Genomic DNA, 27765 nt, shown 5'->3' with positions numbered 1-27765 from the left:
AACTGGACACCAATAAATTTTTGGGTTTGAAATTAGACAAAAGTTTCCAGCCATAAGAGAAGTGAAGTTCTGGAACAACCTTCCAAGGGGAATTGTGGGGACAAAAACCTAACTTGCATGATAAGTTTGTGGCAGGGCTTCTATGGTGAGACTACATACAATGGCATGCAGCTTACTTGTGACTGCTAGTAGCAAATGTCCTCAGTGGCTGGTGACGAGAAAGTAGATAGGATGCGTTCTGAGTTACCAGACAGATTTTTTTCCCCAGTTGTCTGGCTGCTGCATCTTGCCCAGATCCTCAGGGTCTAACTGATTGCCTGTATTTGGGATCAGGAAGGAATTTTTTCCTGGTTAGATCAGCAAATACCCTGGGGTAGGTGTGACGTCCTCTGGAACATGGGCCATGGGGTCACTTGCAGGTTTAAACTAGTGTAAATAGTAAATTTTCTGTACCTTCATATATTTAAATAATGATTTCAGGACTTCAGTAATTCAACATAAAGTTATGGGTCTGTTACATGATGAGGTGGATGAGATTCCATGGTTTGAAACATTCAGGAGAACTAGAAGTTCACGGTAGTCTCTTCTGGTCTTGAAATCTATGAAGATATGTAAGTCATGACGTTTAAGAAATGCAATAATTTTGGTGATGTAAATGGAGCTGTTAAGCAACAAATACTGATATAATTGGATCACACATATATGGTGTGAACTTCACTCACTCCCATTAATTTCTGATTCATATTTAAATCCTGATCCTAATCTATTTGGCCTTGAACAAGTTGAACATAGCTACCTTAAAGACTTCACTTTATCATTTGCAACTGATAAAGATAGTTGAATACTGTAATAACAACGCTGCCAATCAGACCTAATTTATGACTATAAAGAATAAGAAGCACCATGTTGTAAGTGCGGATGTGAACTTCCTTGCTAAAGACCCAAATAAGCCCAAATCCAACTAGGCTCATTCAAACAACAGTGTAAGTTTCTCTTTGAAATACAGCCTTACTCATCTCTCAACTTCATCTGTTACTTCCATTCTCTTCCCTCAACTCCAACATACCCACTGTGCAACCACAGAGGAGGTCAGGGTGGAGGGGAGAAAAGTACTATTGTGTATCTCAGCAAAATAGACATGAGTAACTACTGATGAGGGATATGGGGGGTAAAGGTGCACCAGTCATATGACTGGCCCCCCTAATGTGACTCCTTCCTGTAGCACTTATAGGTGGGGTAGACTGGGACAGCCCTCCTGAGGCCCAGGCCCTGCCCCGACCTTCTTCTTACCACCACAGGCTTTGCCCCACCTCTGCACCTCAAACTCCTCCTCTGAGCAACACCACCTGAGGGACTAGCAAGGGTCAGTAGGGGCAAAGCCCCTAACATCATACTCATCAGCATCAGTGGGGTAAATGGGGTGATGTGGCCCTTTACCATGTTGCTCTGTTTCCCATTAATCGAAGCCAATGAAACTCACTCTGAAAAGTCTCACTACCTTTGCCTTGTTAGAGTACTCCCATATGGCTTCACAGCTAGGTGTAGGAAGGGCTGATAAAACATAGTTTTTCAAAACGTTTTGTTTTTTTGGCAGAAAACTGGGTGAGAACTATTGGGTGTGTGTGTTTCCTAGCCTGCTTGGTTGTTTGAATTTGAATTTCAGTTCCTGATTGATCTCAGTTACCTGTGGGTGAGTTTGATTGCAAGGCTGCTTGTTTGAATCTCAATTTCAGTTTGCTAGGCTGATTGTCTAGTTGAATTTGAATTTGAATTTCTGTTACTGATTGAGTTCAGTTACTCTGGCAGTTAGTGTGTGTGAGAGTGAACCCCTCCCCGTGTGACTCATCAGGGGTAGGAGGGACCAAAGAAGAGAAGGCTTCGCAAGCCAGAGGCTAGGGACCAGCAGGAGCATGACCAGCTAGGAGGTGCAAACAGGGTGCTTCAAACAAGGATGTTTGCTTGGGAGTTTGCCTTGTGGAGAGCCCCATATTATTATTATTTGGTCACATTTTTCTATAGTTTTGTTTCTCTTCTGCCCTTCAAGGTGGCTCTAATATTATCTGAGGGAATTCTTTGAAGAAAGAGAAAAAAATGGATAGTGACAAGTCTGCTGACTTGTCTAGACTTATTTAGTTTGCAGAAGAGAAGAGTGAGAGGAAATTTGATAGCAGCCTTCAACTTCCTGAAGGGGGGCTCTAAAGAGGATGGAGAGGCTGTTCTCATTAGTGACAGATGGCAGAGCAAGCAACGGTCTCAAGTTGCAGTGGAAGAAGAGTAGGTTGGATATTAGAAAAACTATTTCACTAGAAGTGTGGTTAAGCACTGGAATGCGCTACCTAGAGAGGCGGTGAAATCTCCATCCCTAGAGGATTTAAAGTCCTAGCTTGCAAAGTCCTGGCTGGGATGATTCATCTAGGACTGATCCTGCTTTAGGCAGAGGGCTAGGCTTGAAGCACTCCTGAGGCCCCTTCCAGCCCTAGAATTCTATGTTTCTATGATATCAGAAAGAAAACTTGCAGAATAATAGCAAATAATAAAAACACAATTTTATTTCAATATGCTTCCGTAGAGAGTCCTGCAAATGGCAATTTGATTGCTTTATATTCTCTTTACCCAGCTCTCCAGCTGGACTTCATCTCCCAGGATGTATCATGTTCATGAAGGTTCCATGGTACGCTGTCTCCCTGAACAAAGAGGGGAGCACATAGTGCATCATGAGTTATGTAGTCCAAACAGGAAGCTAACTCCTAGAGAAAAATGGGAGCAGGACGTAGCTAAGCTGTAACTCCCAGGAGACATGGCGGTGGCATTTCTGAAGCAAAATATTTCACCTTTTTCTATTTGTCACGCAAATATTGACATTTTCTCCAGGAAAAAAATCTGAGATGCTCTAATAATTCTTCTGTTGCATATAGTTTGGTTTAGAGTATACACAAATTAGTAAAAATCAAATTCTGAAAATATGGTAGTTGCATCCACCCAACTCCAGCGGCGTCAATGCCCTTGTGGTACAATGCTTGAAAATTAAGCATTAGTGATGGAAATACTGACAGGCTATTAATAGCAGTAGCAGCAGCTGTCTGTATAATAAAAAAGACCAGACAATGTGTTTTTCTCTCTCACTCTCATGTAAACAGCATGTCAAAACTCCAAGAAACACAAGTTGAAGAAATTTACAGAACAGATTTCAGTTTTTTTAAAGCCCCATGTCAATGTTGCTAAATATTTTAAATATGGCCTTGAATAATTCATTTCTGGACCTCTGTTGTTTCATCAGACAGTGGAGTTTGCAAAGATGCCTGTCTCTGTTCTTCAGCTGGCTAACATTATGTCTTGTTCCTTCACACTCCAGAAGTATGTTTCTAATTAAGATTCATAATAGTGTTTTCCTGTGCAGAAGAACTAATGGAGAAAATATTTTTACAGTAGAAGTTTTATTCCATTTAGGCCAATGACTCAAGCTCCACTCCATTTAAAATAACTAGCACAATACAAAATTTTGAAAACAATGTAAAATAGTAAGTGCGTGTTTGTTGTACAGTGTTAATAGTAGATTTATTTGTGGCAAGGTTTAAGTGCTCCACATCCTGAAATAAAGTAGGAGACGCTTCACAAGCGTGCTTTATCTTTGCTCAGAAGTGGATGTGGAACAGAACAGGAATGCATTTGTAGAAGAGCTGCTTTTCAGCACTGCTAGTAATAAAATAATATAGTTGTACTTTGAGTGAAAAACAGACTGACCTTTTTTCTTTCTTGCTTACAGACTTCCTTCAGTGGGGAGCATAGAACGTGAGCTTTTCCTCAGTGTCTATCTCCCGGGAATGTTAGCGAGGAATTTACTCAAAGTCAATTTTATGCTAACTTTGCTGTTGTGCCACCTCTTAGTTGTTTATTAACTATTTATGTCTATTTTTCCCTTTCCTAGTCCTTTTAAAGGAAATATTTACTTACACTTGTTAACCAGAATGTTTGTCCCAATTTTTAGTGTACTATTTGGGTTTTTCATGTGATGGTGTGGTGTCCAGGAACTTTTAATCCTGAAATATCTAATTTACTTTTCCCATTTCAACAGTAAAAATATTTGCATGGATTTTTTTAATTAAAATATTCATGACATAAACCAAACAATATTTTTCTCCAAGTCTACCAGGAACAAACAATTCTATAGTGAGCATTCACGGTGATAGACTGTGTTTGAGTCAAAAGAAAGTCAAATGAGTGAAGGAATTATCAACATTGCTTTTTGGGGCAAAATGATAGCTAAATGCTTCATGACATCCTTATTTGAACATTAAGATATTGGAAAAGATCCTTCTCCTTTGTGAGACATACTCAAAAATACCAGTACAGTTATACGCTGACCATGGTGATGTCCGTGCCTGTTTTTTAGGGGTACTTTTGTCTTTATATGAGTATCTTATGACCCTAAAATTGTTGACACCAAAGAGGTCTCAGGTAATTTTTTAAACCTACGATGACATGACACGTTGATTTCTTGGAACAAGAGCTAAATTTGTTTCCTACAAGCTAAAAAATGCATCTTTCCATGGTTCGTTTTGTATCTAACGTCACAACCTGGGTTTGAGTCTATGGAAAGTTTCCAATTCATGTTACAACTCTTATATGCCTTCTGAGATACCCGTCATATATATTTCTGGCAACCAGAACAAGTGCTAGTGAACTCCATCCCTTGCCATTCAAGCATTTCATTTATTTCATAGCATACACAATAACTATCCAATTATAAAAAGGAATATTGCCAAACTACGAAGAGGTATTTCATGCCAGTGCTGAGATCCTTGGATGAAAGTTGGTGTGCATGTTGTACCCAGAGGTACTGAGACCTCATCTGGGGTGAATAAAGTCTCTGCTCTACAGCTTTGCCTGAGAGCCATACAGCCTTCACCTCACATAGTAGACTTCAAGGGCTTTGGATTCTATGCTGGCAGGTTCTAACCCTGGTGCTAGCAACCTGGGTCCGTTGGTATTATAACTGGTGCATTGGATGCTAAGAACTGCTAGAAGGTCTCAGAAGTTTGGAATGCACTTCCACAGCCCAGAGAAGCATGTTGTACCCAGAGGTACTGAGACTTCACCTGCAGTGAGTGAAGTCTCTGCCCCAGAGCAGAGCCAGCTGGTCTTTAGCTCACATGGTGGAGTGCAGAACTTTAGATCCTATGCTCACAGGTTCAATCCCTCCTGTCAGCAACCTGGGTCTGTGGGTGCAACATAGTAATTTGTTGTTATCGTCTCAGGAGGAAGATTCTTCTTTCAGAAAGTAAAAAGATCCTCAGTTTTAGTCATCCTCAGGGGTTTTGTGTTTTTTATTGCTTAGCTTTATAAATGGATCAACCTATAAATAGGAACAATTAACATAACAGTTACATCTGAATAAGTTCTTATATGCCATAAAGGTTTTGATTTTTTGCAGAAGAAATTTCATGCAGAAAGACCACGATTCTGCATGCTACCTGGGTGTATAACAGATCGTGCACAGATGAAGATACATGACTTGTGAGTGCCATTATGGTATTTCTCAAAATAGGCACATAATGTAGGTGGGAGTGATTATGAGTGCCTATTGAAATATGAGAACCCTAGGAATGCTATTGATAATAATAATAATAGTTAAGGGGGTGGTGCAGATCTGTGTGGAACTAACTTTCAAACTAAACAATCCTTCTGTGACTGCATAAGGATAACTTTTTTTTCTGTGACTCAAACAAATCCTTAGAGAGATACTATGAAATTAATAAAGACAACTTCTCCATAGTCTTTTTTTGTTATAAAATCCATAAGGAATAAACCAAACCCAAAATTTCCAAAGTCTTGCAAAATTTCATGTGAAAATGTCAGCAGCAATTGAACCTATACCTCAGCCTTCCATTTCTTCAGTGTCCATAAGAACAGGAATATTTAATGTGATCTTAATTCAAGTTCAGGTTAAATTGTAAAAAGTCATTTTCAATGTAATTAAGAGAATGGCTTGAGTAGTCAAACTCTTGGCTTTAAAAAAGTATACCCTACATTATAGAATCATGGCACTGGAAGGAACCTTGACAAGTCATCAGATCCAGACCTCTGAACTCCTGACAGGAACAAGACTCTGGACCATCTCTGACAGCTGTTTTTCTAACTGGCTCTTAAAAGTCCTCAGTGATGGAAATTCCACAAACTCCCTGGGCAATATATTCTGGTGCTTAACCACTCTGACAGGAAGTTTTTCCACTAATGTGCATCCCAAACCTCCCTTGCTGCAATTTAAGTCCCTTGCTTCTTGTCCTATCATCTGCAGTTAAGAAAATGTTTCCTCCTCCTCCTCCTCCTCGTAACAACCTTTTAGGTACTTGAAAACAGCTATCATGTCCCCTCTCAGTTTTGTCTTTTCCAGACTAAACAAACACAGTTATTTCAATCTTCCCTGATAGGTCATGTTTCCTTGACCTTTAATCATTGTTGTTGCTCTTCTCTGGACTTTTCCCAATTTGTCCACGTTGTTCCTGAAATGTGGCACCCAGAACTATACACAACACTCCAATTCAGGCCTAATTTTTTTATATTCTGCTTTCAATTTTAAAACAAGTACAGCTGTGCTGACAAATGAGAAATGGCTTGTGAGTTTTTTGATACAGGCATTAAACAGAAGGACTGCGATCTTGAATGCATGAAAAACATAAGACTCAAGAGGAAAATACATATAGGTAATTAATCCAAGGAGAACCAGTGGTGATAGAAGTTTCCACTGTCCTATAGTTTGTTACATTCTCCTACCTAAATTGCCTCTGTAATTTTAGCTTGATGCTGTTTCTTGTCCTGTTCAAAGTGCTGCTGTGAGCTGATACCTTTCATTGCAATGGTGGGTATAGCGATTCTTATATTGTATGCAGTGATTTTGCTCTCTACATTTCTCGTGTATCTGTTTGGCCCTAAATATCATGTGGCAGTGCCTCAACCAGGGAGGTCACAAAGTCTAAGCATTGCATTTTTCAGCTGTTGACACAGTATCTGTCACTAGACTACCTTCCCCATTCAGTAACAACCCCAGGCCTTCCCTGACCACCTTTTATTGCTAACATGCCTATAGAAACTATTCTTGTTGCCTTTCACATCCCTTTCCAGCTGCAACTCCAGTTGCACTTTGGCCCTCCTGATTGCACCTCTGCATGTTCGAGCAATATATTTATGCTCTTCCCTAGTCATCTGTCTAAGTTTCCACTTCTTCAAACCTTCTTTATTTTTGTTTAAGCTCACCAATGATTTCTCTGTTAAACCAAGCAGGTCACTTACCGTATTTGCTTTTCTTACTGCACCTTAGGATGGTGTGTTCCTGATGTCTAAACACCAAATACGGGACAGGGAGATATGGGCGGGAGAGGCAGCTCCTCCAAGCCCCCAGCAACTGGGAAGGAGGTAGCAGCCACTGGCCCTCCCCACGTCCCAGACCGCAGCAGCCCCCAGAGCTTCCAGGAGTCCCAAGGAAGTAGCAAGGATGGGGCAGCTACAGCACTTCCCCCGCCTTCCCTGAGCCCGAGAAAGCTGCAGGGATGAGGCAGCCATGGCGCTTCCCTGCCATTCCCTGAGCCTCAGCAGCAAGGATGGGGCAGCTGTGGCTGCTCGTGGAAAATATGGGACAATTGGTCTCTTTTCTAAAATAAGTAGGAATGCCTTTTTGGCATCCCAAATACAGGATCGTCCTTCCAAAAAAAGGGATGGATGGTCACTCTAATCAGAGGGCAGAGAAGTAGATGTCCAGGAGAAGGGGGGAATAAAGAGGAGTGCCAAAATTTAGAGAAATTCTGATAAGAATTGAGAAAATGCTCAATTCTGATTATTTTTTATTTGCCTCAACTTTTCAAAGATATTTTGTTCACTTATTACAGTTTACCCAGACTACAGAATCAACAATTTTAAGAGGAGGACAAGCTTATAACCAAATATTAAAAGGATGAATGTGTATGAAGTCAGGTTTTGGTGGCAATGCTCCACACACCATAAGCTTAACCATTAAGGGAATTGAAATGATCTGTTCTGAAGCCACCTGAATACTCTGAACCATTCAGGAAAACACACAAGTTTGCAGAGACTGATACTGCCTTTTGACAAATTGGTGTTACCATGGAAAACATTAAAGACACATTCTATTCAAGATGCCTTTTAGGCATGATCAGCAGGATTTAATTAGAGAGAATGAATTACTGAACATGTGCTGCTGTTTTCTTCAAGCTTTGAAACTAGAGCCAGGCAGACTCAAACCATAGCAAGACAAAAGGGCATGTTGTACCAAATCATTTTTCCACTTTCCTTTTCTCTTTTTTGACTGCAGCCTTTCCAGAGGTAGAGTTAACTGAATATGCTGAAAGCAAATAGGATAAATAGGACTCTTCCGTAGAACTGCTTGATCCATAAATTTGTAAATAAATTATTTTAAACAAAGCAAAGCCACAGCAACAAACATCTTAACAATTAGTGAGGGACTAGTTTGCCATGGTTAGCTTTAATTTTCATCAGTGCTCTTGTTTGTGGCTTCAATGCCTAACTATTTGTGTGCATTATCCTTCATCTTCATAAAATGCATTAAAAATTGTTGCATCTCACAAGATGTCTGTTCTGATAGGAAAGCTGTGCCTGAAGAGAACATTTTGAACCCAGTCAGGTAACATTCAGCTGCAGACATTCTCATCATTTTTTCCCTGGGAGGGACTTAGACAATTCTGCCCATCTGTAGAACAGGTTTAAAACAGAGTTCTTGAAATACTGTTGCATAATATTACATTGTGCATTTATTAAAAGGTCAGGAGAATGGTATTTGCATACGGTATATAGAAAAAAAATTGTCTAGTCAGTCAGAACCCATTTTTGGTGTCATGATTAATTTCTAAAAATTGAGTTTATTTTTTGCTGCTCTGGCCTATTTGTGCCTTCTTACACGTTTACTGTTAGGTGCAGATGTAAGCTGTTTGTCAGCATGTTGCATCTCTGCCCCTCCCCAAACTTAGGTGCCCTATGCACAGAAAAAGTGAGTTTGCTTTTTTGTAGTTGGGTAGGTAAAGGTAAGTCAGTTGTAATTACTGGCATTCTTTTTGTATATAGTTTATACGATGTCACTATATTTTTCCATATATTTCTCAAAATAGGGAGAGTAAAGTTTTGCTTCATTATTTAACAGGTTCTTTTTGAGGTTGTAGAAAGAAAAGCTGGAAAGAGAAAATAACACAGGCTGTGTCTCCACATGCCTCTTCTTCCAGAAGAAGAGGCACACTGATGAGGTATCTGGAGGATGCTAATGAGGCACAGATGCAAATTTTCCGTGCCTCATTTGCATATCAGCACGTGGTTCAGAATCTGGAAGAGCTTCTTCCAGATTCCGAGGCACCTGTGCAGATGTGTGGCCCATGGGAATCTTCCGGAAGGAAACCCTCCTTCCAGAAGCCCCTTCTTCCCTAAAATTCTGGAAGAAGTGGCACATGGAGACACAGCCCTACTGCATAAGGCAGTGAATCAAGAAAAAGAAATATTTAAATGCATCTCTGTAATTCGCCCGTGTGTGCAATGTGTCCCTCACTGTGTCAGATCTAGAAAGGGTATAAGTCTATCACATCTCTTAGTTCAACCTGCAGTTGCACATGCTTTTAGCTCAGTGAAATTGTATAAAATACACTGAACAGAATCACGATGAACAGCCTGACGCTGCATTAAAAGTGACTACCCTGGCCAAAATCAATTACAAAAGATACATAGAAAGAAATATGCTTTCTATTAATATTGCATTTTGGTGAATATTGTATGCATTTAATTATAGATTAAATAATATTTAAAGCACAAAAAGAAAAATATTTTTAATTTAAAGCAGTTGTTTAATATCCAATGTGTGTTGTATATACAGATGTAAGTGATTTAAAGCCAGAAGCTCTGGCTTAACTAAGAAATCACTCATTTTCTGTGATGAAACTTACTTTAAAAAAGTAAAGCTCATCATTCTTTCCAAAAGGACCCTAAAACTGAAAAACTGTGGGTGCATCTACACTAGGAACTAACATCAAGGTTAACTTCAAAATTAGGGGCTTCTTCAAAGTAGCTTGCAGAGCATCTACACACAGTTTCCTTTACTTCAATGTTAACTTCGAAGTAAGGGAGCCCAACTTGGAAGTCCTAACTCTATTCCCAGGCATAGAGTAGTGCCCTCCTTCAAAGTTTAACTTTGAATTAGGGTGCGTGTAGATGCTCAACTTTGAGGTCTGTTACTTCAGTGTCATACTTTGAAGTAAGCAACTTCAAAGTTATTGTTGTAGTGTGGACACAGCCTGTCTGTGATAATCTTTACGGGGGGGTACCTTTTTTTTCAGATATCATGGTCAATGTTTGCCAGCACTGCACTGAAAGCTGCCTTCCATGCTTGCTTCTGATGAGTTTGCCAAGCCTTTTCTATGAGATTTGCAATAGGGAATTTTAAAAATGCTATAAAGGTTTACAATCACCAATACTTTTAAATTATATGGTCACATGAATGTAAATTCTCTCATGCTCTTGATCATACAGTTTAATTGTAAGCACTTGTATGACGTTTGGAATTCAAACTACATTGGTTGAAAGATGCCATGGGATGAAAGCTTGATGTAACAGAACTGCCCAGGTTTCATTGAGCACCCAAAGTGTTTCTTTATTCTCTACATACTGTGTGCCAAGAATAAGTGTTTTGTCTTCTTCTTAGTGATTGTAAAAAGGTGGTGGAGTCTTCTGTGGACCTACACAGTTATCAGGATGGGAACCAAAAACAGATCACTGGGGTTTAAAGAGTCAGAGTCAGGAGAGGAAGTCAAGGCACAAGAAACAGACAGCTCATAGGTGGTTCCTGGAGACAAAGAGCAGGAGAAGTGATATTATAGGGCTTGGGGTTCCCAGAGTAAGGTTGTAGGGTTGGGGAAATGCTTAAAAGGATAGGGGAATAAGCTTGAATGAGGGTGATTAATGATATTAATGACAGCAAGGAATAAGGTAGGGAGCAAAATAAGGATTTGGGTTGAAGTTTACCAGTTTAGGCATTTGAATAGAGACAGAAAATTAAAGATCTCAGAGTAGATCAGGTACAGAGAATAAACTCAAAGACCCATCAAGAAGAATGATTGGTGTAAGTGCTTAGGTATATGATGGGATTCTTTGGTAGTGGGATAGTAACAAAGAGGAAGCCGTGCTAGTCTATACACTATCAAAACAAAAAGCAGTCAAGTAGCACTTTAAAGACGAGCAAAATGGTTTATTAGGTGAGCTTTCGTGGGACAGACCCACTTCTTCAGACCATAGCCAGACCAGAACAGACTCAATATTTAAGGCACAGAGAACCAAAAACAGTAAGCAAGGAGGACAAATCAGAAAAAGATAATCAAGGTGAGCAAATCAGAGAGTGGAGAGGTGGGGGGAAGGTCAAGAATTAGATTGAGCCAAGTATGCAGACAAGCCCCTATAGTGACCTAGAAAGTTCCCATCACGATTTAAACCATGTGTTAATGTGCCAAATTTGAATATAAAAGAATAGTGTGGGGCCATGTGGGTGCCCATAGCAGTTCCACTAATCTGGAGGTATTGTGGACTGGAGGTATTGGAGACTGTCCGTTTTGGGGACAATTTATACCTCCAGATTAGTGGAACTGCTATGGGCACCCACATGGCTCCACACTATTCTAATATATTTATGGCTGACCTGGAACAACGATTCCTCAGCTCTTGTCCCCTATTACCACTCCTCTACTTAAGATACATTGATGACATCTTTATGATTTGGACCCATGGTACAGAGGCTCTAGAGGAATTCCACAGAGACTTTAACAATCTGCACCCCACCATCAACTTATGCCTCGATTACAACATGCAAGAGATACATTTCCTGGACACTACAGTACTAATCAAGGATGGCCTGATCAGTACCACACTGTACCGAAAACCTACTGATCGCGATACTTACCTACACCCTTCTAGTTTCCACCTTGCACACGTGACTAGATCCATTGTTTACAGTCAAGCTCTTAGGTACAATCGCATTTGCTCTGATCCAACTGACAGAGACCAAAAACTACAAGAACTTTACCAAATATTCATAAACCTGAATTACCCACCAGGAGAAGTAAAAAAACAAACCAACAGGGCCAGACGAATACCCAGAGACCAGCTACTCCAAGATCGGCCCCAAAAAGCCAAGAACAGAACACCACTGGTCATCACCTACAGCCCCCAACTCAGACCACTGCGACAAATTATTAAAGACCTACAACCTACCCTTAATCAGGATGCTACACTCCAGAAGGCCCTGGGTGACATGCCTGTTCTCTCCTACAGACAACCTCCCAACCTCATGAGGATCCTCACTAACAGCCACAGTCTATACCCCAGGAATACCAGTCCTGGAACCTTTCCCTGCAACAAAGCCCGCTGCCAGCTTTGTCCACATATCTTCTCTGGAAATACCATCACTGGACCTAACTAGGTTACTCACAGAATCACAGGCACTTTCTCATGCTCCTCTACTAACATCATATATGCCATCATGTGCCAGCAATGCCCAGGTGCTTTGTATATTGGACAGACTTCTAACTCCCTTAGACAAAGGGTCAATGGGCACAAAACAGACATCAAAACACTCCACATCCACAAACCAGTTAGTCAATATTTTAATGGAATGGGGCATTCTGTCAATGACCTAAAGGTATGTGTGTTACTGAAAAGGAATTATCGCTCCGTTTTGGAAAGAGAAACATCTGAGCTGGCTTTTATATTCATATTTGGCACATTAACACATGGTTTAAATCGTGATGGGAACTTTCTGGGTCACTATAGGGGCTTGTCTGCATACTTGGCTCAATCTAATTCTTGACCTTCCCCCGACCTCTCCACTCTCTGATTTGCTCACCTTGATTATCTTTTTCTGATTTGTCCTCCTTGCTTACTGTTTTTGGTTCTCTGTGCCTTAAATATTGAGTCTGTTCTGGTCTGGCTATGGTCTGAAGAAGTGGGTCTGTCCCACGAAAGCTCACCTAATAAACCATTTTGCTCGTCTTTAAAGTGCTACTTGACTGCTTTTTGTTTTTGTAATGGGATACTAATTCTTTGGTAGTGGTGTAGGACTGGATTATTAAAGTTATTTTTAAGTAGTAGTAGTAGTAGTAGTAGTATCTTTGTCTTTATGAGCCCCATTAATGGACAAGGAATCCTACTGTGCTTTACAAACAGAAAAAGACAGAACAAAGCAAACTGGCAGGCATGTAGCACTTTAAACACTACATGATGGACTTTTTTTGTTTTGTTTTGTTTTGTTTTAGAATATGGACTAACACGGCTATGTCTCTGTGATTAGAAAAAAGACAGGATTTGCTACAAAGACTTTACAATAAAATATAAGACACAAGACATCAAACAAGAGAATACAAGGAAATAGTGCCACAAAACTGGTGTGTGAAAGCAGAGATCTAATTGTTATCAAGTTTTGTGTAGATAAAAATGCTAAGCATAATCACGGACCCACAGGACTAGGAAGGGACCTTGAAGAGTCATCTGGCCCAGTCCCCTGCACTCGTGGCAGGACTAAGTATTGTCTAGGGCATTTCTGACAGGTGCTAGTCTAACCTGCTCTTAAAAATCTCCAAAGATTCCACAGTCTCCTGGGGAAATTTATTTCTGTGCTTAACCACTCTAACAGGAGGTTTTATCTAACGTCCAACCTAAATCTCCCTTGCTGCAATTAAGCCCATGGCTTCTTGCCCTTTCTTCAGAGATGAAGAACAATATTTTTTCTCCCTCCTCTTTGTAACATGCTTTTACATATGAAGTCCCTCTCAGTCTTCTCTTTTCCAGAATAATTATTTTTCAAGCTTACCTCATAGGTCATGTTTTCTAGACTTTTAATACTTTTGTTACTCTTCTCTGGGCTTTCTCGAATTTGTCCACATTTTTCCTGAAATGTGGGTAAAACAGGACACAATACTGCAGCTGAGGCCTAATCAATGCAGAGTAGAGCAGAAGAATTGCTTCTCATGCCTTTACACCCATTGCAGATGCAGTTTAATACCTTTAAGCACTTACTAGCTGATCAGAGTCAAGCCTAGAATCTCTCTCTAGGGTTGATGAAGACCAATTAACACCTTTTTAAAGATATTCAGTAGACCTGTCTGGAAACAAAAAGGAAAAATCTGTCAAAGTTTGTGAAAAATCTTTCTTTTTTTGCCAAAAAATTTAAAAATGGGTATTTTTCAACCAGGTTTTTCTAAGCTGTTTTCATACTAGATGCAAAATAGTTTTTAAAAACAGTAAGCTAACACCTTTTCAAACACAATCTATTTTCCCAGTGTAGAATGGGCCTTAGAAATTCCCTCCAGCCTCTATGAATTTTATTTTTTGTCATATTTGAAATTACGGTAGCTTCCTATGGTTTTAGATTTTTAAGGTGTTGCATGTGTATGGTGCTGTCAGGGTTCTGTCTGCATAAAATATAGTCAAAGCAGTATAACTGTTGCAAGTGAGTGTTCAGAGTTCTGAGCTATTCACCAAACTCTGGGACTGAGCTTCACAGCAAAGTTATTTCAAAATAACAATTTTGAAATAACTAACCTAGTGAATATTCAGCACCTCATTACATGCTGCTGGCTGTGGGCCTTCAAAAGCGCCGCATTTCGCTCATGCACAGCTCGGCTACACGGGGTCCTTTTTGAAAGGACCCCACAGAATTCGAAATCTGATAAACTGAAGTCAGCCAATAGGAATAAGGGGATTTGAAATCTGTGGGGTCCTTTTGAAAAGGATTCCCATGTAGCTGAACCGACTGCGGGCATTCGAAATCAGCACTTTCAAAGCGCCATGGCCGGAAGCGTGCTAATGCGAATGAGGTGCTAACTATTCAATTCAGCGCCTCATTAGTAATCTTCGAAATGGCTATTTTGAAGATTTGTGCCAGTGTAGACATGGACTGTGTGTAGCAGTGTTATTTTGAAATAAGCTATTTCAGAATAGTTATTTCAGAAGAAGGCTGCTGTGTGGACATACTGGCTGCGTCTACACTAGCAAGTTCTTTCAAAAGATTTTTTGAAGAAAGAAGAGGGCTCTTTCAAAAGATCCAGTGGATCAGCTACAGACACAAAGCACTATTTCCAAAGAAAATTGAAAGAATGCAGTGCTCCTTTCGAAATCATTCTTCCTTTCCCATTTCAGGAAGAGTGCCTCCTGTTGAAAGCTTCTTTTGAAAGAAACCATGTAGAGGGTCTGCAGGCCCTTTTTTAGAAAGAGCAGTCCTCATTGGACCTGATTTGGACCTGTGTGGACAGACTGTTTCAAAAGAGCAAATCATTCTTTTGATTCTCCTTTTTCTGCATGGACGCACTCTTTCAAAAGCAATTCTTTCGAAAGCGATCTTCCGGAAGAGCGTCTTTCGCAAGATCTCCGTAGTGTAGGCGTAGCCACGCTGGGAGAAGTAATAGTGAAGAGTAAATTACAGAAGACAGAGAAGTGACAAGATTACAGAAGTGAGCTGAGTCAGGCAGACATTTTAGTGCCTGCAGTGGCTGAAGCTGTCCTGATGCTCCCACTGCTCACCAAGTGAAGTCTCTTGGATATTAATAAGTGCTGCTGTTTCTTTGTTCTCCACTGGTATTATGTTCCTTGGCACCTACCTGTCTGTTCTTGTGTGACTTAAATGTGGTGTTGTTGTTTTCCAAACAAGCAGTTAGCTGTCATCTATTGTGAATAAGGCTGATTAAATCTAAACACCCAGAGACTTAAAGGTCATGTGTCTATTTTTATATTAATCTTCTGCCTTGCAGGGGTTTTTTTTATGTGTATGTCAGCTTTTCTAAACCAGTTTCAGCTTTGTTCATTCAGGCTGTATTCTTGATATGCAGATTGGCATTCAGATGTCCGGGACATAAATTTACTGACACTTTATTTTTAATAATATAATTAAAAATGAGTATAACAAATCATAAAAACAAGAACCAAAAAGGATATTAGTGCAGAAACCAAAGGGTTAATATAGGACCTGCCAGACATTGACTGGTAGTCTAACAGTAGCTAGGAAGGTAAAAGACTGCTGGGAAGCAGACTGGCAGGGTGGTTAACAGAAGCACAAGCAGGCAGAAGTAGACTGACGAGATGGCTCGGTTTTATAGGGAAGTCCTGCTATTTGCAGCTTTTTCTTATATAGGCTCTTATTACCCCCAATGCTGATATTACCTACTTGCTATGTGGTCACCCTAGGCAGAAGATGGGAACTGTCATCTGCAGACTGCTACAGAGCCTCCCAGGGACAATACCCAGCATGGGGCACACAGACTGAAGATCTATAAGGTTAGATTTTAATCAGATAACATCACAGAGGGAAACAGTGGATCTGCCCTTTTATGTTCTTGCCTGAGATCACAAGGAGAGCAAGAAATCTTGCATTGCCTAGAGTGGTATGCTGCAAATATCTTCCACTTGAGTGTGCTGGGAGGAGCTACACCAGTGGGAATGTATATGTGCACAGTCACTCAAAGGAGAAGTTTTGGTTAATCCATTCATTTAATCTTACAGTGAGGGTGTATTTCATTTGCATCTTCTGTTTGGTTAAGCATTGTTCCTGGTAAGAAACTGCTACAGAAAGCGTTCTTAGGAAAAAAATAAAATCAGGAGTTTTGCTGCAGAATTTGGAAGAGCAGAGAGTGAGCACACACCATGTGGGTTGCAGTGAGCTACTCTGACATAGCTGTGTTAGTGTATCAATGGAAACGTGCCCTTTCCATGGGCAAACAGGGAGGGCATAGCTGCAGCTCACTCAGCCCGTGTATCTAGAAACCCTCTCCAGGCCTGTAAGTGGCGGGTAGTGTGGGTGCAAATGGTGTGAACATCCTCCCCCGCCCCACATACGGTTTCTCTCCCTTTCTCCCAGCTGCACTGTGGAGGGCAACCTACAGGACATGATGGAGGAACCCAAGGTGCCCTGGGAGCTGTAATTCCACGGCCAACTCCCTGCCTAAACAGCTGGCTCTGGAGCAGAGAAAGGACTACATTTCCCAGCATGCCTTTGGCCAATAGCAACAGCAAAGGGAAGGGAACAAGGAGTAAGCTGTGAGACTCCTGAGCAGCACTTGTTGTGCATGGAGAGGGCTGCTGTAGGGGGGTGATGCTGTGAGTGGAGAATGTGGGTGCACAGGGAATATGTGACTTTGGCCCTGAGCTCACTCGCAGAAGGCTACAATATTTTGGAATATTGTTTTTCACTTCTGATATTGCAGCAAGATTGCAGAAGGTAATTTCCATATAACCTTTATTACTGTATACACCTTAGTATGTTATAACAAAATCATTTTACCAATTGCTGTTTCCACTCAAATTTTTCATTACCCTCTCTTATGCACACTCATTGCGTGACTATATTGAACAACCTTTGTATTTTAAGAATTGCAGTCCATATTTACAAATGTGCAGAAAAGGCCCTGATTAAGTCTTCTGTTGCTGATTTGAGACATGTCAAATTTAACACTCACTAGTTTGCTGATTTTGACTCCAGCTCTGTTGTGAGCAGCATCAACATCTACGCCGGTTCTGTCTTTGTCTTTCCCTCTGATCCACTCTACCTCAACTACACCAGGTCCAATGTCACTGACACAGTGTTTGTTTTGGTGCCCTCCCCTGCCACTTCTTGGACTTCTTCATTGGCAACGGATCTTCTATGCCTGTCCTACTGGACCTTCCTTTGCTCCATCTAGTGCCACTGAACACAGTACCAGAGTTTTTGGCTTCATTAATAGACTTGTGACTACTAAGTACACTCGGGCTATGTCAACACTACAGCTGTCAGTCTTTCCAAAGAAGTTCTTCAGGAAGATCTCTTCCGAAAAAAACTTCTCTCGAAACAGTGCATCCACACACAAAAAAAGTGGATTAAAAAATTCATCCCTCTCTTTTGATAGAGATCATCCACACAGTGACTGCTCTTTCAAAAGAACAGGCCAGGGATCGAAAAATCTGATGCCATGAGGACTGCTCTTTCAAAAAAAGAGTGTGAGGAGCACCTATGCATGCTTTTTTGCAAAAGAAGATTTTTTCTTTTGCAGATTACGTGGTCTTCCTGATCCAGGAGCAGAAAAGGGCTTCCAGAAGAAGAACCATATTCTTTCAATTTCAGATCAGAAGAGCGCATTTTGTGTGTAGACGCTCCTCAAAAAGAAATGGCTAGTGTAGACGCAGCCTCAGTGTCATAAGCAATATCCACACTGCAGGAGCACTTATAATTATGAACATCACTCTGCACCCTCATAACATTTGAAGGCATCAGCTTAGTCAAAGATAGTACTGTTTCTCTTTCCTGTTATGGGCTGGTACCAAATGCTTCATCAGCATTCTGACCACCCTGCTCTTTGGTTTCCTTGGATCCAAGAATCCACCACTCATATCCCCACAATCTCAAATCCCAAGGTGGACTCCTCCTTCCTATTCCAAGAAAACTCTACATTTTGTTCAGACTCTGCAAGGGAGAAACATGCATCCCCTACAAGATCTTTTAGATCTCCCTTTTAAGGGCTTCTACCACTATGAGACCTACAGGCCAGGAAGGGATTTGTTGTAAAGACGCTTCACTGTGGCGTCCCCAGACATGGATGTCTCAGACGATGCAGTAACCTCCATGGACTTACTGGTTTTGGGCTTGTCCAAGAGTTTATAGATTTCCATCATTGTCAAACTGTACAAAGAAGTCTTCTCCTTTCCTACTGCAGGTAACCTCTACCCAACATTCTGCAATCATCCCATGGTAGAAGGAGTAGTAATGGAGGAGCCCTTAGATATTTTCCTTCCCTCCATGTTTCAATATCTTCTCCAGATGAAGACCTCACTCCAGAGTTGACATCTCCTGATTGGACTGCAAATCCTTTCAGGATCTCATGAAGTCCTTCTACAAGACTTCAAGATGTCATGACTTCTCTGAGAGCACAGATGCAACTTGTTCAAGACCACCAGCGGGCTCTTCTTAATATTTATAGACTTCTGTCAAAGGAAGGGTTGGTTTGCTCATCTACTGATGTAGTCCCCTGAGCTGGGGTTCAGTGGAGTGGGAGGACCTGTGCCCCCCTGCCATCCCTAACTTCTGGGTGTCAGTCTCCCCCTCTAGCTAGTCTAGGCACATGGCTGTGTTTGTCACCCCTTCTTCTCCCCACCTCCCTCCACCCCGTATTGCAAGGAGTCCTGACCTTTCTGAATGGCTGTTTGCTTGTTGCCCCTCCCTGAATCAGAGCCTGGGCCTAATGACTCCTGTTAGAACTGCTTTTGTTTGTTGCCCCATCATGAACCAGGGCCTGGGCCTGGTGAGTCCTGAGCAGAGTCACAAGCTCCAGGATTAAGCCTTGCTGGCTCATAGTCCTGACCCCAGGACTAAACCTATTCTCTGCTTTTTGTAGCCTATACTGAGCTTCAAGATCAATCAGTATCTCAGTGCCTGCTCAGCAAATCTCATATTGGATTTTGGTTGCATTAAGCTCTGCTATAACCTTTCTAACCTCTTTCAACCTTCAACAATAATGGCTCACTACACATTTCATGAACCCTTATGAGTAATATCCCAATAGTGAACACCTGCAAAGCAGCATGTTCATCTTTTCCAGTCATTAAACCATCACTCAAACCTCCAATAACAATCCACCATTGGAAAGTCAGTTTTACAACCTCTGCTCAGATGATCAGAAGTCCCAATGTTGAGTAAGAAACCATTGATGCATCACCTACAGCAGAATGTACGTGGGCATAGCAACTTCAAGGATTGCACTTCTCTGTACAATAACCATTGTTCTTTGAGATGCTCCATGAGTGCAGGAGTCTGGACCTGATGGCTTCTCCAGGTCTCTTCCAGTCTTATGATTCTATGTATTGTGCACATACACTTTCCATGAAACCACCATTCCTGTTACTTCAGCCATTACATGTCTGTTGAAACTACAGAGTGGGAGATGGTGAACAAGCCCCTTTTATACTTTTGCATCAGAAGCAATGGAACTCGTGTGCTGTCTGGTAGTAACACAGGCAAGTCTCCAACTTGAATGCATTTCATGCATGTACATCTTCAGTGGAATGTATATGTGCACAACACATCTTCAGAACAACTTTTTCTATCCAAGTACATGACTTCTTTTTTCCTTAGCACACACCAGTAGCATCACATCCTCCCGGTATTAAAAAGCCATAGTTCTGAAATCAGTGGTGTTGTTCCAATTGAAAACAAGTGAGGAACGAGTTTGCACACATCTTGTCTGCCCAACCCATCAGAGTACAAATGCCAGCTGGTAGCTCTTAAAAATTTATAGAATAACATAAAATGAAATAAATCTCAAAAAAAATCAACTTCAGTGAAAGAATTTTTTTCAATTTGTTTTAACAAAATTGTGTTACAACTGACATATTTCCCCAGAAACTGTGTATTTCAGTAAAAAGTCATTTTCCAGAGGATTAGAAAATAATCATGTGCTGCTGAGCACAATGCATATTTTGTGGAATTTTATTACCTTGGTCAGGCCTACAAACTATATGTTTTCAGAACATTGATTTAAGAGAGGTTTTAATATTCAAGGACAAAGGAGGAACCAAACATGTCCACAAAATATCCTTGCCAAAATAGTTTATTCTTTTGGTGTGGGAAAAATGTACAAGTGCAGTATCGAAGTGGCTGTTGTTTAGGAAATAAATCTGGCTTGCTTTTTCCAAAATACCATAAGCCACTGACTAATGAGCCTAAACTTTTCCTTTGAGAAAACAGAACCAGCTTTGCTTTCCAGCAGAGACTAGCAACAGCTATTTTTGTACTCTTGCAACCTTAAAACTTACAAATTTACTTCCCTTCCCTCCCCCATTTCTTTATGAAGAATTTCTCCCACTTAAGCTCAAACCTAGAAAGAATGTGATTGTGTGTAATCAAGTCACAATGCAATTGCTTGAAATTACATTTTTTAAAAATAGAAAACAATCTTCATTATAAAGGAATGAAGGTTCCCCAAATACCATAAACCACAGATGTCAAATGTCATTTTTTTGAGCTATGGGAAAGCAAAAAAAAATGTAGGAAACTAATATTCCTTTCCATCTGGCAAAGCTTATTCTCAGGGTCTATAATGCTGAACTGAGTCCTAAGATATGCAGAGCTGAGTATTCTGTGGGTCTACCAAATTAGTCTAGTAATTTACTGTCACTTAATAACTTGAACTGAGAAGCTTGAACCAATATTGATTAAAAACTCTGGCTTCCAGCTGGGTTGGGTGTTCTCAGGGTTTACAGAACTTACAAGGAGCTACAAAAGACACCCACAGCTGAAACTCAGGGACACAGAAAGAAGACCTTAAACTCTGATGAATTATATGCCAACGCAAGCCCCCAGTAACAGCAGAACAGCTCTCACTTTTAGGGATAAATCAGAGCTTTAATCAGGCTGTCAGCAAAGCAGGTGTTTTGACTGCTTCTGTGGTTCATTTTTATGCAAAAGGGTTGTGGGATACAGAAATCATGGGGGATTGCAAATAAATGGCACTGACAGCACTGATCCCACCAGGCGAGGGGGCCAAAATCGGCCTGTCTTTTCATATTATGAAATATACCTAATGGCACCCTCTTTAAGCCGTGGTTACACAATGCACTGTCTGTAAGCCCAGGACTTTTCTTTCTTTTTTATATGCCAGTGGCTCTTTTCTATTCTTTCATGATAAACTGCCCCAGCAGCCATAGCAGGTTTAGAATGTTAAAAAGCGATATCTCACACGATTTGACAAAAGGATTCTGTTTTAAAGGGTTTAAAGGACACTGTAGACACTATCTACAAAACCATTTCGGGATAACATCTTTTTCTTGGTTTTCATAGTTCAACAGCAGCAGCAAAAACACATCATAAAATGTGTCAATGCAAATTTTCCAGGACCGAAAAAACAAACATCACTCAAAAAGAGGTTTATTCTGGTGTTAAATTTAATTGTGAAGGGACATGGGGAAATTCAAAAACACAGAAAAAACTATGTTGATTATGCTATTTACTCTGATGTAAACATGTTTTCTGAGCTCAAAGTTGGCACCCACAATTTATTCAGATTTATATATATTTTGACTCCATTTAATTAGGTTATGAATTAATATCAGATGAAATTACTTACAGTATTTCAAATAGTGTAACATACTGTAACGTGAAACATGATAGCATCCTAAAAATATTAACTGTTAACGAATATTGAATATATCTTCCTTCTATCCACTTTTCCAAAAGAGAAAAATTAGAGACTTCTTCCTGACTAATACAGCCCAATAGCTGTTAGTGTATTCTGTGTCATAATTTGAAATATTACCACAAGGCATTCTTAGTAAATTTCATTCATCATTCACAAACCGTAGAGCAGGCAAGAAGAAAAATTTTGCAATGACTATAATTTCAGACCTATATTTACTCATGTCTCGTAGCTCACTATTCACAACTGACAGTCTTTCCCAGCTTTATTACAGATTTGATTATTTTCTTTGTATTTAATTAAAACATAAAAATAATGCCCAGCTGGCATTTTCCTAGCTCACACTACCTTGGGACTACTTTGATTAATTTTTTTAATGAAAAATACTTGTAGTGTAAAAGACAGATATAATAATCTAGAGGACCATTACAATCCTCCCTACCGCTGCACCTAGACAGAAAGCTTTCTATCAAAATTAAGAGAGAACATGGATGCTTTTAAAACTTCAAAACAAAAACAAAAAACTCTTCTAATTGTTTTCAGGGTCCAAGTCTCTGTGAGCAATTTAATCCCTGATTCTCCAAACATTTACCTGAATGCTTTGCTTAACACACGAGTAATCAGTGGATATACTTACATAAGCAAACTAAGTATATGTGTAGGAATTTTTGAAGTTCAGGGCCTCAGATATAATCTTACATTGGCTTACATCAGACTTGAGTTCATTGGGATTGTTCATGTCAGTGATGTTACTTCTGTGTATGCAGGATTGATCCATCAGGCCCCAGTGCATCATGTGGTTTGCTCAATCGCAGCTTTAGTTTTTGCCAGAATTTAAATGATGAACAGACCCCAGTAATTGCCTGACAACAAAGATGATGTAATATGCATATTTTGATCATTAATCATTAATCACAGCATTTTTTTTAACTTTTAACTACAATAAGTCACAGCTGGAGAGTTCATCCTAAAAGTTACTGATATCACTGTTTTGACTTACTAAAGCAGAAGATTAATACAGGTTGAACCACTCTAATCCTGCACCCTCAGGATCTGACCAATGCCGGATGAGAGAATTTGCCAGCCCATGGGAGGTCAATATTGTCTAGCAGCATTACCAACACTTTCACTCTTTACTGGGCTCTTAAAAGACATTTGGGGTAAATTACAGCACAGAACACTGAATGCCAGGACTGGTGGCTGTAAACAACCTTTATGGGACCATGGGGAACTTGGCCACACCCATGATAAATGGTCATCCTGCTAATTTAAATCATGCCAGATTTGAGATGTGGCCAGACGAGAGAGTTTCCAATTAGAGAGGTTCAACCTATAGTAAAATTTTATTAATGTTGTCTGCTTAAAAAAAAATCATTAAAATTAAAGGAAAATTAACAATCTATTGTCAGTGTTACCAAGCCAGTATTGCCCAATTTCTGATCATATATTTATTCTTTAGTTTAGAGCTCATTTACTCATGAGATGTGCATTCTGACTGCCACAAAAATGCATGATTTTTGTTAATCTGGATTCTTATTACAGCTGGTTTTAAAAAAACAGGAACAAAATAATAATGTTGGCAATATTTCTGACCCATTCTGCAATGACTATTAGAAGCTTTTGTAACAGCAATAGATAATTTGATCATCAAGAAGATGTGACCTGATCCTACCGCCGTTATGTGTGTAATCCCATTGAAATTGATGTTGAAAGCGTGAGTTAGGACCCAGGGCACATCTCATGTTCTGGGCCACCAGGGTTTTTAGCATGTTCCCTAGATAGTTATATTCACAAATGCTGATCCAAATGATTACAGAAGCTAAGCTTCACTGAGCAGCACAGTCTAAGCTCTTATACTCCGAAAGTTTATTCACCAGTTTTCAAATACAAGTTCAAGGACTACGTTAAAGCTGAAGTTAAGAGGAGAGAAGACAGGGGAGCTCTAAACCACTTTCTTTTGCTACCAGTTCTAGAACATAGACTATTTCAGGCTTAGCAATTGCCTAGATCAACAAAAAGATTTAGGGCTTCTTTGATGTAGGTACCAGAACATAAGGATTGTAGTAGCTTCGCTTGAGCTAGCATGCTACAAAAGAGCAGAATGGGCACTGGCTCCAGTATTATTTTTAGCATGTTGACAGTATGTCTTCTTGAGCTAAGAATGTCTTCCCGGCCCAAAGAGTATATGCCCTAGGAGACCACTGTTCTTTCAGTAATACGTAGGCATTCTTAATGATAAGTATTGCAGAGCTGATGTTCCAACATAATTTGTGAGCTGCGGGGGAGGAGGGATGGGGGAGCTAAAGATCATAAATATACATTGAGAGAGAGAGAAAGGAGGTAGTTTGCAGGGCCTACTTCATTAGATTCCCAGGCTTTGGAACGTTCTTCCTTGTCCCTAGTGGCCTGTATTTGTTAGCCTTCTAGAAGTGCTACATATTACTCCCTTGCCCAAAGAGAGAGATGCATATTGAGTAAGATAGATGATGCTGGTGTGTGACTATGGCTGCATCTGTACTACAATATAAATTAAGGCAGTTAGCTTGATATTACCACGTGACAATTTTCAATGTAAATATCATAAGCTCGATTTTGGCCACACTAATGTCGAGATTACAATATCATCATTACCTGATGGCTATGGTGGCAAGGTCGAATTCAAAAGTTCGTGTAAAGACCAGTGTGGAAGCGCCATGTCTTAAAATCGAATTTATTAGCCTCCAGAGGTGTCCCATATGTAATAATGCCCCTCAGTGCTCCGCTCTGGCCGCTGCTCTCCAGGTGCACCGGAATTAGGTAACAGGAAGACCATGAATTTCAAAGCAGGAGCAGCAAGCCTGTGGGGTCATAGTTTTATGAGAACCTGAAAAACACAAGCTGTGAGCACATGTACCCATTACAAATAGCCCCAGCATGGAGTGCATGGTTCTGTCTCTACACTCGTTTGTTTGTTTGTTTGTTTTTCCTTCTGTGCTGCCTGGTGCCAACAGCTGCCCCGCCACACCATGTGGCAGCAAGGCTGTTGTGGGGGTTTTGCGTGGATAAGACACTGAGAAATTTCTTAGCAGTGGTTTACATTTGTGCGCAAACCCCCGTCCCTCCCTCATGGCACCACACAGTTGGGGGTCTTTCCCTTACTCAGCCACATCATGTGGGCAGCCCCCAACCCAGTGAAAGGATATGCCTGTCAATCAGTGCTGACCATGCTGCCAGGCAACACACCATGTACTAGCTTGTGCGTGTTTAGGGCTCCAAGGAAGGAAAAGATACTCAGGGGCTTGCTACTGCTGGGAGGAAGTCTTCTCTGGCAACTAAGATCGTCAGCGGGACTACTTCAACTACTTCAACTTTCCAACATTCCACAGCATGCCCCCCCTACCTCACCAAAAATATTTTCGGGAGCTTGCTGTCCATTACAGACACCTGCTGGTTTGATATTTTGGTTATAAAATCTTTCTAATAACATTTACTATCAGCCTTATTGGTTTGACCCCCTCAGAAATGTGGGGGAGGGGCTTGTTGAGCTTTCTGTTTCTACTATAAGTTCAGTGTATGATATTTCATTGCCATCATCCATGTTGGCAATATCTGGGTAGTGAAGGGGAAAGTCACAAATCTTTTTTCCTTGACTTTTCTATCCTTTTTCTTCTAACTTTGAGAATATAGTCCAGGTCCCTGTATTATTTTCAGGGATCGGATGCAATTATGAGAGGGGGGACACTCAGTGGATGGCCACTTTAGAATTCAGCTAGAGAAAAAAGACATTTCTGTAAGTTTAGGGGTTTTTTGTTTTGTTTTGTTTTGTTTTTGCCATCTCTGTGGAAGACCTACTTTTCCTTCCTTCCAATGGGAAAAAAAGGATGTGTGCGCTTACTACTGGAAGAAAATGCAATGTGGGAAGATGATCTCAAAGACCAGCGAGGATACCCCAAATGCTACAGAGATGAGGGAACAGTGGGATAGGTTCCCACAATGCACTACTGCAACAGTTGATGTTTGCCAGTTGAGTGTAGCAGCAATAAGTTGACTTTGTGAGGAGCACATGTGGAGGTAAGAATGGTCAAATTCAAACTTATAAATTACAGAATTACAAAATCGATATTAATAAATCTGAATTTATCCTGTAGTGTAGATGCAGCCTCTGATAGGAACTGAGTGGGAGCCTGCCTGATAATTGATTAATGGAAGGTGTTTTGGGTTATTTGATTTGATCTGAAATAACTGAAAGCTTGAGCTCACACGGTTAAAAAAAAAAAAACCAATATGCTCAAGGTAGCATAGGCAGCTGCTTGGGCTAGCCACCCAAGTATATTGCCAGGGGATCCAGGAAGCTGTGTGTTTGCACAGCTAGCCCGAGCCACCACACATGCATCCTTTATTATGGTGCTATATTTAGCAGAGTAGCTTAAGAAGAACTAATCTGGGTATTTTGGTGGTCACTCAATAACAAGTAGGATGTCTTCATGTCACCCTCCTATTTGAGAGTCTGTTGGTGACTAATCAGCCCATTCTGGAACCACAGATCTTTTCACAAAAGAGGCAGGTGTTAGTAGCTGTTGTAGGGGTGTGGTGCAGTTTTTTATACTCTTTTCTTCTTCTCCACATCTCCTCATCTGCACTGCAGTGGGACCTCTCAAATTATGCCACACCCTCATGGATTACTGCTCTCTGCTGAGAGCAGTCTTGCGCAAGGTTCTCCCAAGTGTCAACATTGATGCTGCACTTCTTCATGTGCGTCTTCAGCATGGCTTTATATCACTTCTGCTGGCCCACAATGCTCTTCTGGCCTTCCTCCAATTTGGAAAATAGAATCTGTTTTGGGAGGCACTGATCAGACATCCAAACCATGTGACCAGTCCAGTGAAATTGTTGATGAATGATAATGGCTTCAAAGCTGGTCATATTCGACTCTTTCAGGATGCTATTGTTCATGTGCTTATCCCCCCCCCACCACCCCCCAGAGACACTTAGGATTCTCATGAGGCAGCGTTGATGATATCATTCAAGTGCCTTCAAATGACGCGTGCATGTTGTCCAGTTTTCACATGCATATAGTAGAGTTGCAACAACCACTGCACAGTATACAAGGAGCTTTGTCTTGAGCTAGATGTCCCAGTTCTCAAAAACCCTTTGTCTCAGATGGATGAAAACAGAGCTTGCACGGCTCAGAAGATGCTGGATTTCTGCATCAATTTTGACTTTAGCAGAAAGATGACTTCCAAGATATGCAAAGTGCTCCACATTTTCCAGTAGTTTTCTATTAACTTCAACAGACTATGCATGAGATTGTCCTATCGGTGAAGGCTGGTGGAGCACCTTGGTGTATTTGATGTTCAGTGTGAGGCCAAGATTCTTATATGCTTCAGTGAAGGCACTTAAGATGGTCTGAAGGGCTGTGGGAGAAAGAACAACAACCATATTGTCATTCATATACTGGAGCTCCATTATTGAGGTTGTAGAGTTCTTGCTTTTAGCCTTCCGTCTAGTGAGAGTGAAAAGCTTCCTGTTCATTCTATAGACAATCTTCTTGCCATCTGGAAGCTTGCCATCAATGAGGTGAAGG

General features: G+C 40.6%; 1 protein-coding gene across 2 annotated transcripts in view; it reads right to left on the bottom strand.

The window, feature by feature from the left end:
- Window positions 1-532: 532 nt before the first annotated feature.
- Window positions 533-27765, bottom strand: part of PCDH18 (protocadherin 18) — a 60992-nt gene continuing 33759 nt past the window's right edge. The window contains exons 4-5 of one of the 2 annotated variants that reach the window (XR_012645265.1): window positions 22912-23065; window positions 533-599 (exon numbers count right to left, since the gene is read on the bottom strand). Coding sequence is in view for 1 of the 2 variants with exons in the window: in XM_074991931.1 (XP_074848032.1) it covers window positions 23037-23065 (29 nt within the window). In the remaining variant the exon portion in view is untranslated. Of the gene's footprint in view, window positions 600-22388; window positions 23066-27765 lie in introns of those variants that run through there. The other variant, XM_074991931.1, reaches the window with a different exon arrangement.

This window comes from Carettochelys insculpta, chromosome 4 (assembly GCF_033958435.1).
Source record: "Carettochelys insculpta isolate YL-2023 chromosome 4, ASM3395843v1, whole genome shotgun sequence".
Taxonomy (NCBI): Eukaryota; Metazoa; Chordata; order Testudines; family Carettochelyidae; genus Carettochelys; species Carettochelys insculpta.
The sequence above is the reverse complement of the archived record's forward strand: the minus strand, read 5'-3'. Positions and strand labels throughout refer to the sequence as shown.